This window comes from Pseudogymnoascus verrucosus, assembly GCF_001662655.1.
Source record: "Pseudogymnoascus verrucosus strain UAMH 10579 unplaced genomic scaffold scaffold_17, whole genome shotgun sequence".
NCBI classification, from domain to species: Eukaryota; Fungi; Ascomycota; class Leotiomycetes; order Thelebolales; family Thelebolaceae; genus Pseudogymnoascus; species Pseudogymnoascus verrucosus.
Genome location: NW_017263668.1, coordinates 25999 through 38396, shown reverse-complemented (window position 1 = coordinate 38396; position 12398 = coordinate 25999). Strand labels below are relative to the sequence as shown.

The window sequence follows — 12398 nt, the reverse complement described above, 5'->3', positions numbered from 1 at the left end:
CATTTTGTGTTTCGCACTAGCGTCAACACTAGCGAAACAAACGACATAATCACGTGATACGAAATATTTCGCGGTTTCGGCTCAGCTCTCTCGAAATGGAGACTTGAAGTTGACTGTCCAATATACCCGCCAATTCAATTCCCAACCCCAGGGCGGCGCTTCAAAATGAAGGCAGCTTCGATCCCAGGGAGATTAGTGCGCTCGTCGCAAGTCTGCTCTTCAGCAAATGTTTTCAGGGCGTTTCCCCGACAGCGACATGGACTCCAAGCTTCTGCTCGACACTCGTCCACCATATCCGACCCTCCAGTAGCCGCGCCTCAGATAGACTTTGCCCAGATGTCCAGAAACAATTCGAAGAATCTGCACGCCCGCGTTGTTCCAGCTTCGCCTTCCTACTTCACGGGTCTCCCCCAGTTTATGGACAGCCTCCTGAAGCTCCAGGCCCTGCTCCGCAAGAACGAGACGCTCCCTGTTGTCAAGCCCGGACAGGCGCCACGAGTATCGTGGCAGACACTGGAGTCTTACCGGTCTTCACTGGGCGAACATGTGCGAACTTCGAAATACCAGAAGGTCATTCAAATACTGCACCGACTGAACCACATCCACCCGACCTTGAAGACACCAGAAGTCATTGAAGCAATAGAAGCCCACAGGCGAACGATTGACCCGTTCGCAAACATAGCCAGACCGATCACCATAGACCGATTTGGCAGAGCACTTGGCGTTGGACGACGTAAGTCCTCCACGGCGAGGGCGTGGCTTGTTGAGGGTAATGGGGAGATTTTGGTCAATGGAAAGACATTGGTGGAAGCATTTTCAAGAGTCCACGATAGAGAGAGCGCTATTTGGGCGCTGAAGGCGACGGAGCGGATAGACAAATACAACGTGTGGGCCCTTGTGGAGGGTGGAGGAACGACAGGGCAGGCTGAGGCTTTGACATTGGGTGTTACGAAGGCCCTGCTCGCACACGAGCCGTTATTGAAGCCAGCGTTGAGGAGAGGTAAGCAGAGTCTCCCCTGGAATATTTTTCTGATTGTTAGACAATTTACTAATTCTTCTTCGCAGCTGGTTGTGTTACGCGCGATCCAAGAAAGGTGGAGAGGAAGAAGACCGGCCACGTCAAGGCCAGGAAGATGCCTGCCTGGGTCAAGAGATAGTTGTGGGGCTGTTGCCATGTATTGTATTATATCTGTACACTCACGAAATATAGAATTTACCATTTCTACTTCATCGAATTTTGGTGCTTGGGGTAGGTCTGGTTATTGGAGCTGATCTGCCTGACAAAAGGCTCCTGTGCCAGGTTATCTCAAGTCTTGATTTGGTATTTTAACGCCCAGATTGTATGCCATAACCTTCATGAAGTTCAAATGACCAGCATCCAGGCCAACTCTAAGAGACAGGATAGGCATGGGATTTATAATCATATATCACTACATCCTCCAACGAGCGCCCATATCCCATCTTGTGTTGGAAGCGCCAAGTATTAAATGTAACTCTTACGCTCGCAGTTCCATTATCATACAGACCCCGGGGGCTCTCAAGCTCTAATTGGCTATCTTCGAACAATATAGCACTTACGAGGGCCTGGTCCCTATGCCAGCCAAATCCATATTCAAAGCACACACCCGGTAACTTTTCAGAGACACAGACCTTCCACCCTCTCTCTTAATTAACAGAGACAATGCACCGGAATATTTTTCCTTTTTCTCCGTTTATATGTCGAAAATGGCAGAAAATCAGACGCCAGAATAACGAGTCTGATTCTGTTACAACGCGCCTAGTTACAGGGGAGGTTGCGGAGCAAGGGTGATATATTTGGCAAAGGCAATGCAGGGAACAATTTATAGTCGCCTATGTGCTCTCATGCATATAAGGCATACGAATAAGTTAAAATGGCTGGCCCACGGATGAGAATCATTCCACCATCCGAGCCCGAGCTGCCGGGCCAAATTGGGTCTCGGAAGGTCCCTCCGAGTTTGGGTGCCTATTTAAACGTTGATAAACAATTTATTATTCCCCGTCTATTTCTAAGCTGCAGTATCTGAAGGGCCGTGAGACCAAGGTATATATGACATAATAAAGAAAGAAAACGGGCTATTCCTAGGCATCCCGTCTTTTATGAAGCACCTTCCACCAGTGCATGTATCCCCTCCTGACCAAAATATCCAGAAAGAGTCGTAACAATAAATATCAAAACAATTGCCATAATCAAACATTTGCGTACCCAAAAAAAATTGCCGATGTTACAAAGGAAAACTGTTGTGCTTCAATTCTAAGGTTCAAATGCCCGGACTTGACACCAACCCAGTGTCGAAAGTCAGAATCCCAATAACAACAACATCCGCAAGAACTACAAAATTAACCTGGGCGAGATGTTAATACTTGCCCTCGTATAGATAGTATCTGCTGACCTTCTTGCTGTGAACCATAATTTTCCAAAATATCCAAACATATAATCGCGCCTAAATTATAATCAGATTGTATAAAAAATATAAGTTAAGCTTCAACATATTCCAAATCGACTTACTCTCTATTATCTGATCCTCTAAAACTCCATATTGATAGTTTATTAAACCATGCTTCTCAAGGTATTCATCATCTAACTTGAGGAGGTCGGTGCATATTTTGCTGATGACTTCGGCTGTCATTAGCTGTGGCTGCTGCAAAGTGATACCAGCCTCGAGCAATCCCCTTGTTAAAGTCATTTGCTTGTGCATCAACGCAAGCCACGCATTATTGAAATCGTCCCATAATTTTGAGCGAACTTCTTCCTGGGCCGTATCGTCTACAGTGAGCTCTGCGCACACAAATCATATTAACGGAGGTCATGACAAAAAAAACTCTGGCAGGGAGACGTACCCATATCTTCGACGTGAGAGATTAGCCATTCGGAAAAGGATGAAAGCAATTGGCCTGCCACTGCGAGCCTGCCGTCGGAAATATTTTGAAATATTTGACCAAGATCAGCGCTGCACCGTCGATATCCGTGGTCAATAGTCGCAGAAATTTCTGGCCCACCAGTGCTTTCCTGACGTGTTTGAGGCAACCCAATGCTGCCAGCAGGTCCTGGATATATGCCGGAGTGAATTTGATTTGCCATTGACTCGGTTGGATAGAAAGGATTGGTATTTGATAGTACCTGGCCGGCAGCCGATTGTTGCTGATTAAATTGCTGAGAGCTCTCATACATTAGCCCCCCCAGAGGCTGTTGGCCCATTCCATAAGTCAGGTTTGAGTCGTAGGAAGCATAACTGGTTTGCTGCTGACGAGGTTCCTGAGCATACTCGGTCTGATATGTCATCTGATCAACTGATGATACGGCGGTAAATGAAGGTTCGTGCGCAGCATAGAAACTGTAGTTTGATAGTGCATTCCTCTGAGACGATGAGCCTGGGCCAGCGACAGCTGGCTGTCGACGTCTCGCAGCCAGCTCATCTGAGAAGCTACGCCCCGAGTCTTGTGACGGCGCAAATCTGTCGCCCGAACTTGCATATTGGCGTGGCTCGTTTTGCCTCCGCGTTGGGCCATGGCCATCCATGCCCCTACTAGTTTCCCTGGAGGACTTATATCATGAATTGACCCAGTATTGCACTGATAATGGCGCGATATCAAATAAAGAATTTCCCGAGCGATCTTTGGTGGCCTTGGGTATGTCTCAAGACCTTCTTATATACTCTGGAGGCCGAGGGCCAAGCTTTTATGAAGGGCGTGGATGAAGGGGAGGTCAAAAATATCATGTGTTATTCCAAAGCATAGGTGCTTTACCGGCTGCTGGCATCCTAGACTGGCAGTTGACGATCAGACAGTAAATGTGTGCGTGTGTGCAGTGCTGTAGACGATGAGCGACGCAAGGGGAAAATGACAAAGCCGAAGAAACAGAAAGATTGCAAAGAGAAGAAGATTTTGGACGAATAGATGACACCGAAATGGAGATTAGCGCAGCCAGAAAGTTAGATTGTAGCCTTAACGCCTCCTTGCGAGGCGCCAGAAGTGATTGAGATGTGAGAATGGAACGAAAGCGGGGCGATCGGACAGGGAAGGAAGGTCTCGGAGACGGAAAGATGGGACGAAAGTTAAAAAGGGAATCTACAGAGTGACGCAAGGGACGCGAGGGACAATGAGATTTATGCATCGATGGCGAAGACAGCGGCATAGGCAGACGAGGAGCCGTAAAATAGACAACAACAACGTCGGCGCAGGGACAAATGAGGAAAGGCCGAGCGTGCTTGGTGATCTGAGGCAGGCTAGAGGATTTTCGGGAGGAGGGCAAAACAAGGCAGGGAACACGGAAGAAGGGCATTAACATTCAGGTGTTATTACATTGTGAGGCCTGTGGTGCAATATCTTTGGTCCATACATACGCGCTACCCATCGATCTCAGTGGAGGAGCTGAAGCTAGTGGCGAGCACTACTCCAGTAGTTAAATTGGCCCATAAGCGCGCCAGTTATAGAGACTTCGAGTGCAATAATCACAGCGCTATATTTTCTGGGAACCGAATCTGGCCGATGTAAACGACAAAAGTTCGGTGATGACATGAGGGCGGATTGTTGGCGAAGGGGCAGGGGGCAGGGAACAGGGCCCATAGGATAGGGCCTGTTTCAACGAAACGACGAAACATGTCAATGGGAGTATGCATACTCATAGTCCTAGTCCCATTGACGCATGAGATTAACGAGTAATGTTATTTCGGAGCAAACTATGCCACATCTATCCCCTATGCAGCCTTAAACGCCTACTTTGGATGGCGTCGGGATGATTATTTGCCCATAGAAGCATTAGTGCATTATAGGGGACGTACGGAAATACCGAATTCGGCACTTTTGTTGTTTTCAGGGGATCTTTCCCCACACCTGGCGATAATGCAACGCTAAATTTAGACCCCGCGATCTACAGTACATAACAGCAATGTGACATGTCGGAGCGTCAAGACACGGCGATTACTTTAGTTTGCGGTATACGAGTAGGCGCTGTTCACTCGTTGATTGTCGAGACTCTTTCCAGTGAGTGTCCTTGAAGAGATCAATATCAAGATATTATAACAATCCTTGAGTATATGGGTATACTCACCGCCCATTTGAGCTTTTATGCAGCACCCCTGTGACTGTTGGCTGACGCCCCTTTTTATGAATAACAAGTCGAAATGGGTATACAAGTACCTACTTTTTGCATGGATGCATGAAGATGAAAATGCCTCCCGCAGATCATACCCCCTTGCCAGGTGTACCAGCCTGTTACCGGCCTATACCAGCCTATGCGCTCGTTAACGCAAGGTGCGTTTCCTTCTAGAAGCGGCTACTTCCCAGCCATGTCTCAGAATCGCAGGTGCATTTCATCTGCACGCCTGGAAGCTGAGTGGGCCTGCCGAAGGAGATGCGGGCCTTCTTCCATCATATCCGAAGTTGACTACTCTACTACTTCACAGGCCTATTATTGCGCTGTGTATGCGAGCTCCAGAGTGGTGTGCTCTGGACCGCGCATATGGCTTCCGCGCCGGCGATGTGATGTGTTGATGCCCGGACAATTTAAGGCTGCGTGTCTCATATATTCTGACGGATATTTGCGTCCTAGTTATTTTCCAAGTTATTTCATCCGATGTGTGGATAAAAGCGTCGAGAAAGTAATAGTCCGCCCGTCCGCTCCCATGTAAAGTGCCTGAACTTCCTATCCCTTACTTCGACAACCACCACATCTCCCCTCGAGTTCTGGCCCTGAAGATTCCCCGTCATCTGGGTTGACTGATCACCAGAACCCGCGATAATGGTCACTGTTACAGGCTACAGGCATAGTAGAGACATGACTTACGCCCTGCCGGTCTGCCGGTGTTCGCATCCGCATCCCTTCACAGGCCTAGCCCTTGCCGCCTCAGTCTCGGCATGACGCTGACACCTGGCGCATCTCACATTTCACATTTTGCATCGCGCATTCCAAATACTATTCGCACAATCCCTTCCGCACTCTCATGCAAGGGCATCCCGTCAGGAGATCTGCCTATCTCTGGTAAAGATAATACGTCACGCCAGACGCGTGGGGAGGGATTCTCCCGGTTTCAGCCACACTGAACCTAATGAATTGTCCGAGCAAAAGACTGTGATACATATATGCACGATACAGGTCGGACTTCGATCTAGGCTTCTAGAAAACTGATGTGGTGTACATGTACTCTTTACCCTACCCGCGGTGCCAATAGCTTCGACGTCTGATCGCTGAGATTCTGCACCGCCCCGGTTTCAGTCTGGATTGCAGCGGGATGGCATTGTGGGACTTCAAGTCGGGCGTACAATACCTTGTACTATATCTATATACCCAGACAAAAATAGCAAGACGGTGTTCGACCTGTACTTATCATCAATGGCCTGGCCATATCGACAATGCCGGAGTACACGAACTTGTCCAGTCGACAATGCTGAAGCGTCACAAACTTAGTCGTGTAGACCGTACAGAAGTATCACTTTTTGCGTGCAAAAATATCTTGGCCTCGCCGCGAAATTTAGAGCTGTCATCTCCCACGCAAACCACAGGTAGGTCTATCATTTCTATACGCTATCATCCCTGTATCACAGTGTGCAATAGAAAGTTAAGAGTCATGAATGCTCAAATTTGTACCCTATGGTCGAGAATTGCGCAATTTGACACCATATGACCATGGCTCGATGTCCTCCTTGCTTTTTTGTATGCCGTGTTCAGTTGATCAATTCCTGGGCTTCAAAATAGTGCGTCCCTGCCTGTGTCTGTGGCCGCTCATAGCGAGAGTATCGTGGTCTTGTGCAAACCCCAGGCAATAGAACACTTGCGTTGTGATGATTGTGATGATAGAATTGAGCCTCAAAAGAGAGCCCCGTAACGAGAAGGAAATATCAGATGCTTTCGCCCTGTGGAGCTCGAAGCAAACACCTCGCACGGAACCCGAAAGAAAACGCTCACATTAAGAGCGTGGAAACCCTTTCTGGTACAGCACAAGGCTTCTTGTTCCCTCTGTAAATGAAAAACGTAACCTACACAGGTCTCCCTTTTAGTCTTCTTCCAAACGCTATTCCGCTCCACCGTGTCACTTTGTATAATCGAGATGCATTGGCTTCGTCCACCAGTCTGCGCATGTGATGCAAAACTGGTGAAAAGAGAATTATATTGAGGTCATTATCTTCGTAACCATCCCTATGCTTTTGAAGAGAGTGTTCAAAATTGGTCTGCAACCCAGTTAGCACTGTCCACAACAGAACCCCACAAACAGTCACCCAGAACGACATACCTAAGGTCATGCTCATGCTGACATCCGTATTCTCCACCATCTTCGCAAACTCCTCAAAGCTGATCTTTCCATCCCGATCCAAATCCGCCTCCATGATCGTCTTGTCCACAATCTGCTGCAGTTGCTGGTCCTTCAAGTTGCTGCCCACCATCATCTTCAGCACAATGTACAGCTCGCCGTTGCTGATGTACCCATCACGATCAATGTCGTACACCTTGAATGCGAACCGCAGCTTCTGCTCCTTGTTGCCCTTGCTACTGAATGCGCTCAGCCCCGACACGAATTCTTGGAAATCGACATCGCCGCCTCCGTCCTCGTCAAATATCGCAATCAGGCTGCGCATCAGTCAGCTATCGTTCGTCTGGTATGTGTGTATATGTGTGGCCTACCGGGTGGCCAAGGGATTCGAGGCAATCTGGGGAAGGCTGAGGAACTCCTCGCGCTCGATGGTGCCTGAGTTGTCCTGGAGGGGTGTGTAAGCTGGTGATACGAAAGACCAAGTGCACGGCTGAAAACCTTGTCCAGCTTCATGAAGCGCTTGCGAAGCCTGTCGACCTCATCTCTGTCGACTATTGTTCTCAGTTGTCAGCCTTGAAATCGATCGGGGGGTCTGGCCAAGGCGGGGGTGGGGTGCTCGCACAATTGGACCCTTCCACAATGTTCTCGATGACGGCACTGCTGGTGTTGCCCATCCTGGCGGATGTTTTCGTACGAGGTGGATAGTCGGGTGAGGTTCGAATTAGTCAATCGCGTGTTGTCTGTGTCGCAGTGGGAGAATGTGTGTCGTGGAGAGAGCTTGGGGCTCTGGTGGTATGACGGGGCTGCCTAGCTGAGTAAGGTAAAGAGAAGTCGAGGTCGGGCTGGCAGGCGCGAAGGTGGGGAGTATGGTAGTTTCTGCCGAGTATCCTTTATTTGTCCCTTTACGAAGAATAGAACAGGCGCTGCTGGGGAATAAACAAGATCATTCAAAAAGGAGTCAAAGGATATAATTTATGCGCATTCACATCAAATTCACGTTCATTCACATACACGATTACAACTATCTCTGTATCGTGATATTGGGTTCGGCTAATCATACCAATCTGTCCGTTATCCGCTAGTTGCCCAAATTCGACGCTAGACCACTCTTGGTGCTATCACCCTCACAACCAAGCACCCAAACAAAAACTTGCAGCAGGAGCGTCGCCAACGTCAAGTCATCAGATCGCGACGACAAAAACATCAAAAGAACCACAACATCACGACTTTTGGACCTAAAAAGTCGTTAAGCCATCAACTGATGATACGCGCTTTTTAAAGACACCAGTTTTGCCTGGGTGTCCTTAAGGAAATTTCGCTGTTTGGGCACTGCTCTTGTCTCGCCACTCCTGGCCGGTCATGACGCGAAGTACTCAGCCGGGCCTGCGCTTTCGGACCCGGAAACTCTCACCCAAACAACCCCTCAGTGTTATCCGTGAGGATCAAATAGACTCGGACGAATACAAGGAACTCGTCGATAATCAATATAAAGTCGAGACCGGCGTCGAAAAGTCAGAAGAGAATGTGAGTTTGCTATTTTTAGTATACGTAATCCCCTTCTCACGTGATATTATTCACTTTTACGATGGGCAATATCATTATGGCCTTTCCCCCCACCACAACTGTTGTGGCGCATATTACAATCTTTCCACGAGTTTTCCTGGAAATGTCTTCAATACCTTTACTTACTTTCATAGGAATACCATCTCCAAGAGGCCTTGGCCGCTGCCCTCGGGCGTGGCTCCAAGGAGGAAGCAAAGAAGATAGTGCCAGCACCTCCATCAGAGGAGACCAAGGACATCAACTATGATGAGCTGTATGCTTTCAAATTCTCCAAGTCGTCGTCTTACATTCGCTTCTCCCAAACGGTTGAAGAGTGTACTGGTTGCCAATATGACATGACCACCGATGACGATGTCTTCCTCAAAGCCTACAACCAAAAGAAGCCCCCGACGGGCCAATGCTCTGAGGATGACTTCGAGAAGATCATGGAAGCCTTTGAGACCACCGCTGATCGTCAAACACCATTCGCTGCAGTTGACAATACTGTGGCTGGGTTTGAAATGATGGAATTTGCCTTGAAACAGGAGGTTGATAAGAAAGCTCAAGCTTTTGCCAAGGATATCTATGATTATTGGAAGACAAGGAGGCAATGCTCTAGCAATCGGCCACTTCAGCCGACTCTGAAATTTGAACTCCACCAGGACAGTGATGATGGAGATCCATACGTTTGCTTCCGTCGCCGTGATGTTCGCCAGACCCGTAAGACGAGGGCACGAGATATCCAAGTCACGGATAAACTACGCAAACTGCGTAAAGAGTTGGAGGATGGACGACAACTTGTTCTCATGTCTCTGCAAAGGGAACATGCCAAGCGAGACCTTCTCGCCATTGATCGTTCGATCTTCGAGCAACGTGGCAAGGTCAAGGAGATCAGACAGAGACTCGGCATCAAGGTCGATGACGAAGTCCTCATTAACCAAAAGGTATGTGACTTACATTGTCGTGACAGTAATGGGATCCCTGCTAACATCGTCCAACAGCCACAGAAGAGGAAGCCCGTCGAGGTGCCTCAACTCCAACGTACCCCTGGAACCCAGATCCGCATTCCCAGTAGCAGAACCGATGGCCGCACAATCGAGGCAGACCTCACTCTCCTGTCCGATGTGCTCGCCCAGAAGGAGAACTTACTTCAAATGGAAATCGATTCAAAGATACAACAACACCAGAGGTGGAACCAAAACCATATCGACATGACGAGAGAACCACTCTCCGATGCTCGCACTCCGCCACCAGATTCCAGCTTCCGCCTTGCCACGACGCAATACCTGATGACACCACCTGCATCGGTAAGCGAAGAGTCATGCGAGAATGCCTTGGAACCTAGAGAGATGCGGGGCTTCTCGCCACCACCAGAAGAGGAGCCACATGGCCAGCCTTCGTATCGTAGGCGTATCGGTCGTCTTGGGCGGCTGTGGATTGACAGAAGGGGTCTACCATCGCCTCCAGCAGATCCGACTGATTCTCGCTCTGACCGATGGAAGTATGACCAGGATGACGATGATGACACTCCGATGTATGATGTTGATCCGTACGACACCAATGCGTTGAAGTTCAGAGCTACCATCCCATACACGGACAGGAACAGACGACCTCCCCCGGAAATCGCAGGCGCCAACGGCCCTGTCGCAAACGGTACAGCGGCGAATCCTGGAAACCGTCCCTCGATCTCTCTGCCCTCTCAAAAACCAACCTGATCCGACATTCTCAGGTGTATCAGACTTGTGGATAGTCTTGATTGTGTATATAGGCCATTGTTTTTTCTCGGAGTTGCCCTGGTTTGGGCTAGCATTGCGTCGAACTTTTGTTGATTTTAGATCGCCTTCTCCCTGACCAAGAGGAGGGTATGTACTCTAGCGTGCGGTCAACTATAAGAGATGTGGAAGAAGCGACAAGATGGAATGAGTCAGGAGACGGATGTCCTGTGTCTTCTTTGAGATAGCTTGTCACACAAAAATAATGTTAACTTATCTGTGCCTGCTTTTCTTCTGTGAAACGTGCTCATCGTCTTCCCTCTCTCTCTTTTCCCTACCGAGCATTCGCTTGTTGTCACCTTGAAATTTTCCAGCCTCTTTTTTTGCCTCCCTTAAGACTACCTTCTCTCCCATTCGCACTTGGATGGCCATTTGGACTCGGTTTGAATGGTTGCCAGCTTGAAGCAGATTCTCATCTTCAGCGACTGTAGTGGAGTATTCTCGTTCCCGTCGCTCGAAGATACGTTGCAGCGCCTTGCCAACCAATTCGGTTTCCATCTTTGATCGAGAAGGCAAGCTCATCTTTGAAGACTGGATCGCTGCAAGAGTTTCTTCGCCAACGAGAAGCAGATAAACGAGAGCGACAAGCTCATCAGATATGCATGGCCATTCTTCAGTGGCGTGGCCGACATCGTACGCATCCTCGTATACGTCTTCCCGCCTGGCGAGTTCTAGCCGCGCCTCTATCTCACTAGCACGAAGATACACCTTCAGCTCGCCTGCAAGGTCTTGATAAATATGGTCGGTGATGGTCGATGTTGAAACCTCTGCGACATCGAAAGGAGCGTACTTGTCGGTCACATAACCGTATCGGCGCAGGAGATCAGAGCGAGGCAGTTGACCGTAATCGTTCAAAATCTCTTCCCCGTTCTTGATGGGTTTTATAGTTCTCATCTCCAGTTCTTCTCCGTCGTAATGCAGACGCGCGTTGTTGTCGGCATCGGCATTTAGCATGTCGGCCAGAGGGATCATAGCGAGGGATGTCTTTTGCTCATCATCGTCGACAAGGTCGTCTTCATTTGCGCCCTCCTCTTCTTCCTGCTCGATATCAGGGATATCAAATGCATATGCCATTATAGTCGAAGCAACCCGGTGAAAGATGTCGACGTCGGTGCCTTCGGGTGTCACTTTCGAAATACTCTGGTGAAAAATTTCCTCGGCTTTGTCTTTGCCGACCTTTTTCAAAACGGCACTTGCTTGAAGTTCGGCGAGCTCTTCGGGGCTCCAAAAGACGAGGCTGTCGAGTTTCGTTGGGAGGACGTTGAAATATGGTGCCCATTTTGATTCTGGGCGTGATCCCTCTGAGATGATGACAGCGGTCAGAGACTGTTAATGTTAGCACAACGCTTCTGAGCAGAGAACACATAATATTTGACTAACCGCCCAACCCGGCATACATTCAACATCTTCAGCGGAAATATCCTGTCTTCCCGATAGCAATTCCGGTAATGCCGCTTTCACGCTCAGGGTGCTCGTTCGAGGGACGCTGAAGATCAACTCGTCTTCCGCAAAATCGCCCTTGGCGACTGAGAAAATCGTCAGCCAGAATTCTATAAACAAAATCCATTATGATAATGTCCCGTAGCGGGATTTTTATCATATTGCATGCAACAACCGCAGCGTGTTGGGAAACAACGTCAAAGAAGCCACATACCCAATGCCCTCCCTCTCCCATCCGCTCTCAAATCAGTAAGCTGCGCCTTTGCGCTGATCTGGACGCCGACATGGGTTAACCATTTCGCAAAGGTTTCCGTCTTCGAACAGAACTGATCATCCATTTCGGAAGATGCGAGCCTCGTCGGCACCGGTTGCAGCAAAT

At 48.8% G+C, this 12398-nt stretch overlaps 5 protein-coding genes across 5 annotated transcripts; 2 read left to right on the top strand and 3 right to left on the bottom strand.

Moving 5' to 3' along the window:
- Positions 1-111: 111 nt before the first annotated feature.
- MRPS9 (mitochondrial ribosomal protein) lies at positions 112-1175 on the top strand. The gene is made up of 2 exons (XM_018273740.2): positions 112-1000; positions 1066-1175. The coding sequence occupies exons 1-2, from the start codon at positions 166-168 to the stop codon at positions 1155-1157; spliced, it is 927 nt and encodes a 308-aa protein (XP_018131201.1). The 5' UTR covers positions 112-165; the 3' UTR covers positions 1158-1175.
- An 818-nt stretch (positions 1176-1993) lies between these two features.
- On the bottom strand, positions 1994-4258 carry VE01_04264 (uncharacterized protein). Its single transcript, XM_018273739.2, has 4 exons — positions 2860-4258; positions 2528-2797; positions 2412-2462; positions 1994-2363 (listed from the first exon to the last, which is right to left on the bottom strand). The coding sequence occupies exons 1-4, from the start codon at positions 3536-3538 to the stop codon at positions 2359-2361; spliced, it is 1005 nt and encodes a 334-aa protein (XP_018131202.1). The 5' UTR covers positions 3539-4258; the 3' UTR covers positions 1994-2358.
- A 2916-nt stretch (positions 4259-7174) lies between these two features.
- On the bottom strand, positions 7175-7939 carry CNB1 (Calcineurin subunit B; the record flags this gene model as incomplete). The annotated part of the gene is made up of 5 exons (XM_018273738.1): positions 7175-7185; positions 7248-7582; positions 7637-7710; positions 7764-7816; positions 7888-7939. The coding sequence occupies 5 exons, from the start codon at positions 7937-7939 to the stop codon at positions 7175-7177; spliced, it is 525 nt and encodes a 174-aa protein (XP_018131123.1).
- A 493-nt stretch (positions 7940-8432) lies between these two features.
- On the top strand, positions 8433-10839 carry EPL1 (Enhancer of polycomb-like protein 1). The gene is made up of 3 exons (XM_018273737.2): positions 8433-8789; positions 8963-9751; positions 9809-10839. The coding sequence occupies exons 1-3, from the start codon at positions 8625-8627 to the stop codon at positions 10520-10522; spliced, it is 1668 nt and encodes a 555-aa protein (XP_018131204.1). The 5' UTR covers positions 8433-8624; the 3' UTR covers positions 10523-10839.
- Positions 10793-12357, bottom strand: VE01_04261 (uncharacterized protein; the record flags this gene model as incomplete). Its single annotated transcript, XM_018273736.1, has 3 exons — positions 10793-11905; positions 11960-12105; positions 12234-12357. 3 exons carry the CDS (start codon positions 12355-12357, stop codon positions 10793-10795), a joined length of 1383 nt encoding a protein of 460 aa, XP_018131122.1.
- Between the last annotated feature and the right edge of the window lie 41 nt (positions 12358-12398).

What these genes read in the sequence shown, in the direction of transcription:
- MRPS9 (XM_018273740.2), top strand. Translation starts at nt 166, where the DNA reads ATGAAGGCAGCTTCGATCCCAGGGAGATTAGTGCGCTCGTCGCAAGTC. An exon ending in GAAGCCAGCGTTGAGGAGAG is followed by an intron (nt 1,001 to 1,065) that starts GTAAGCAGAGTC and finishes TCTTCTTCGCAG; the next exon opens with CTGGTTGTGTTACGCGCGAT.
- VE01_04264 (XM_018273739.2), bottom strand. Translation starts at nt 3,538, where the DNA reads ATGGATGGCCATGGCCCAACGCGGAGGCAAAACGAGCCACGCCAATAT. An exon ending in CTCTCACGTCGAAGATATGG is followed by an intron (nt 2,798 to 2,859) that starts GTACGTCTCCCT and finishes TTGTGTGCGCAG; the next exon opens with AGCTCACTGTAGACGATACG. An exon ending in AGAGGATCAGATAATAGAGA is followed by an intron (nt 2,463 to 2,527) that starts GTAAGTCGATTT and finishes ATTATAATTTAG; the next exon opens with GCGCGATTATATGTTTGGAT.
- EPL1 (XM_018273737.2), top strand. Translation starts at nt 8,625, where the DNA reads ATGACGCGAAGTACTCAGCCGGGCCTGCGCTTTCGGACCCGGAAACTC. An exon ending in TCGAAAAGTCAGAAGAGAAT is followed by an intron (nt 8,790 to 8,962) that starts GTGAGTTTGCTA and finishes TTACTTTCATAG; the next exon opens with GAATACCATCTCCAAGAGGC. An exon ending in AAGTCCTCATTAACCAAAAG is followed by an intron (nt 9,752 to 9,808) that starts GTATGTGACTTA and finishes ATCGTCCAACAG; the next exon opens with CCACAGAAGAGGAAGCCCGT.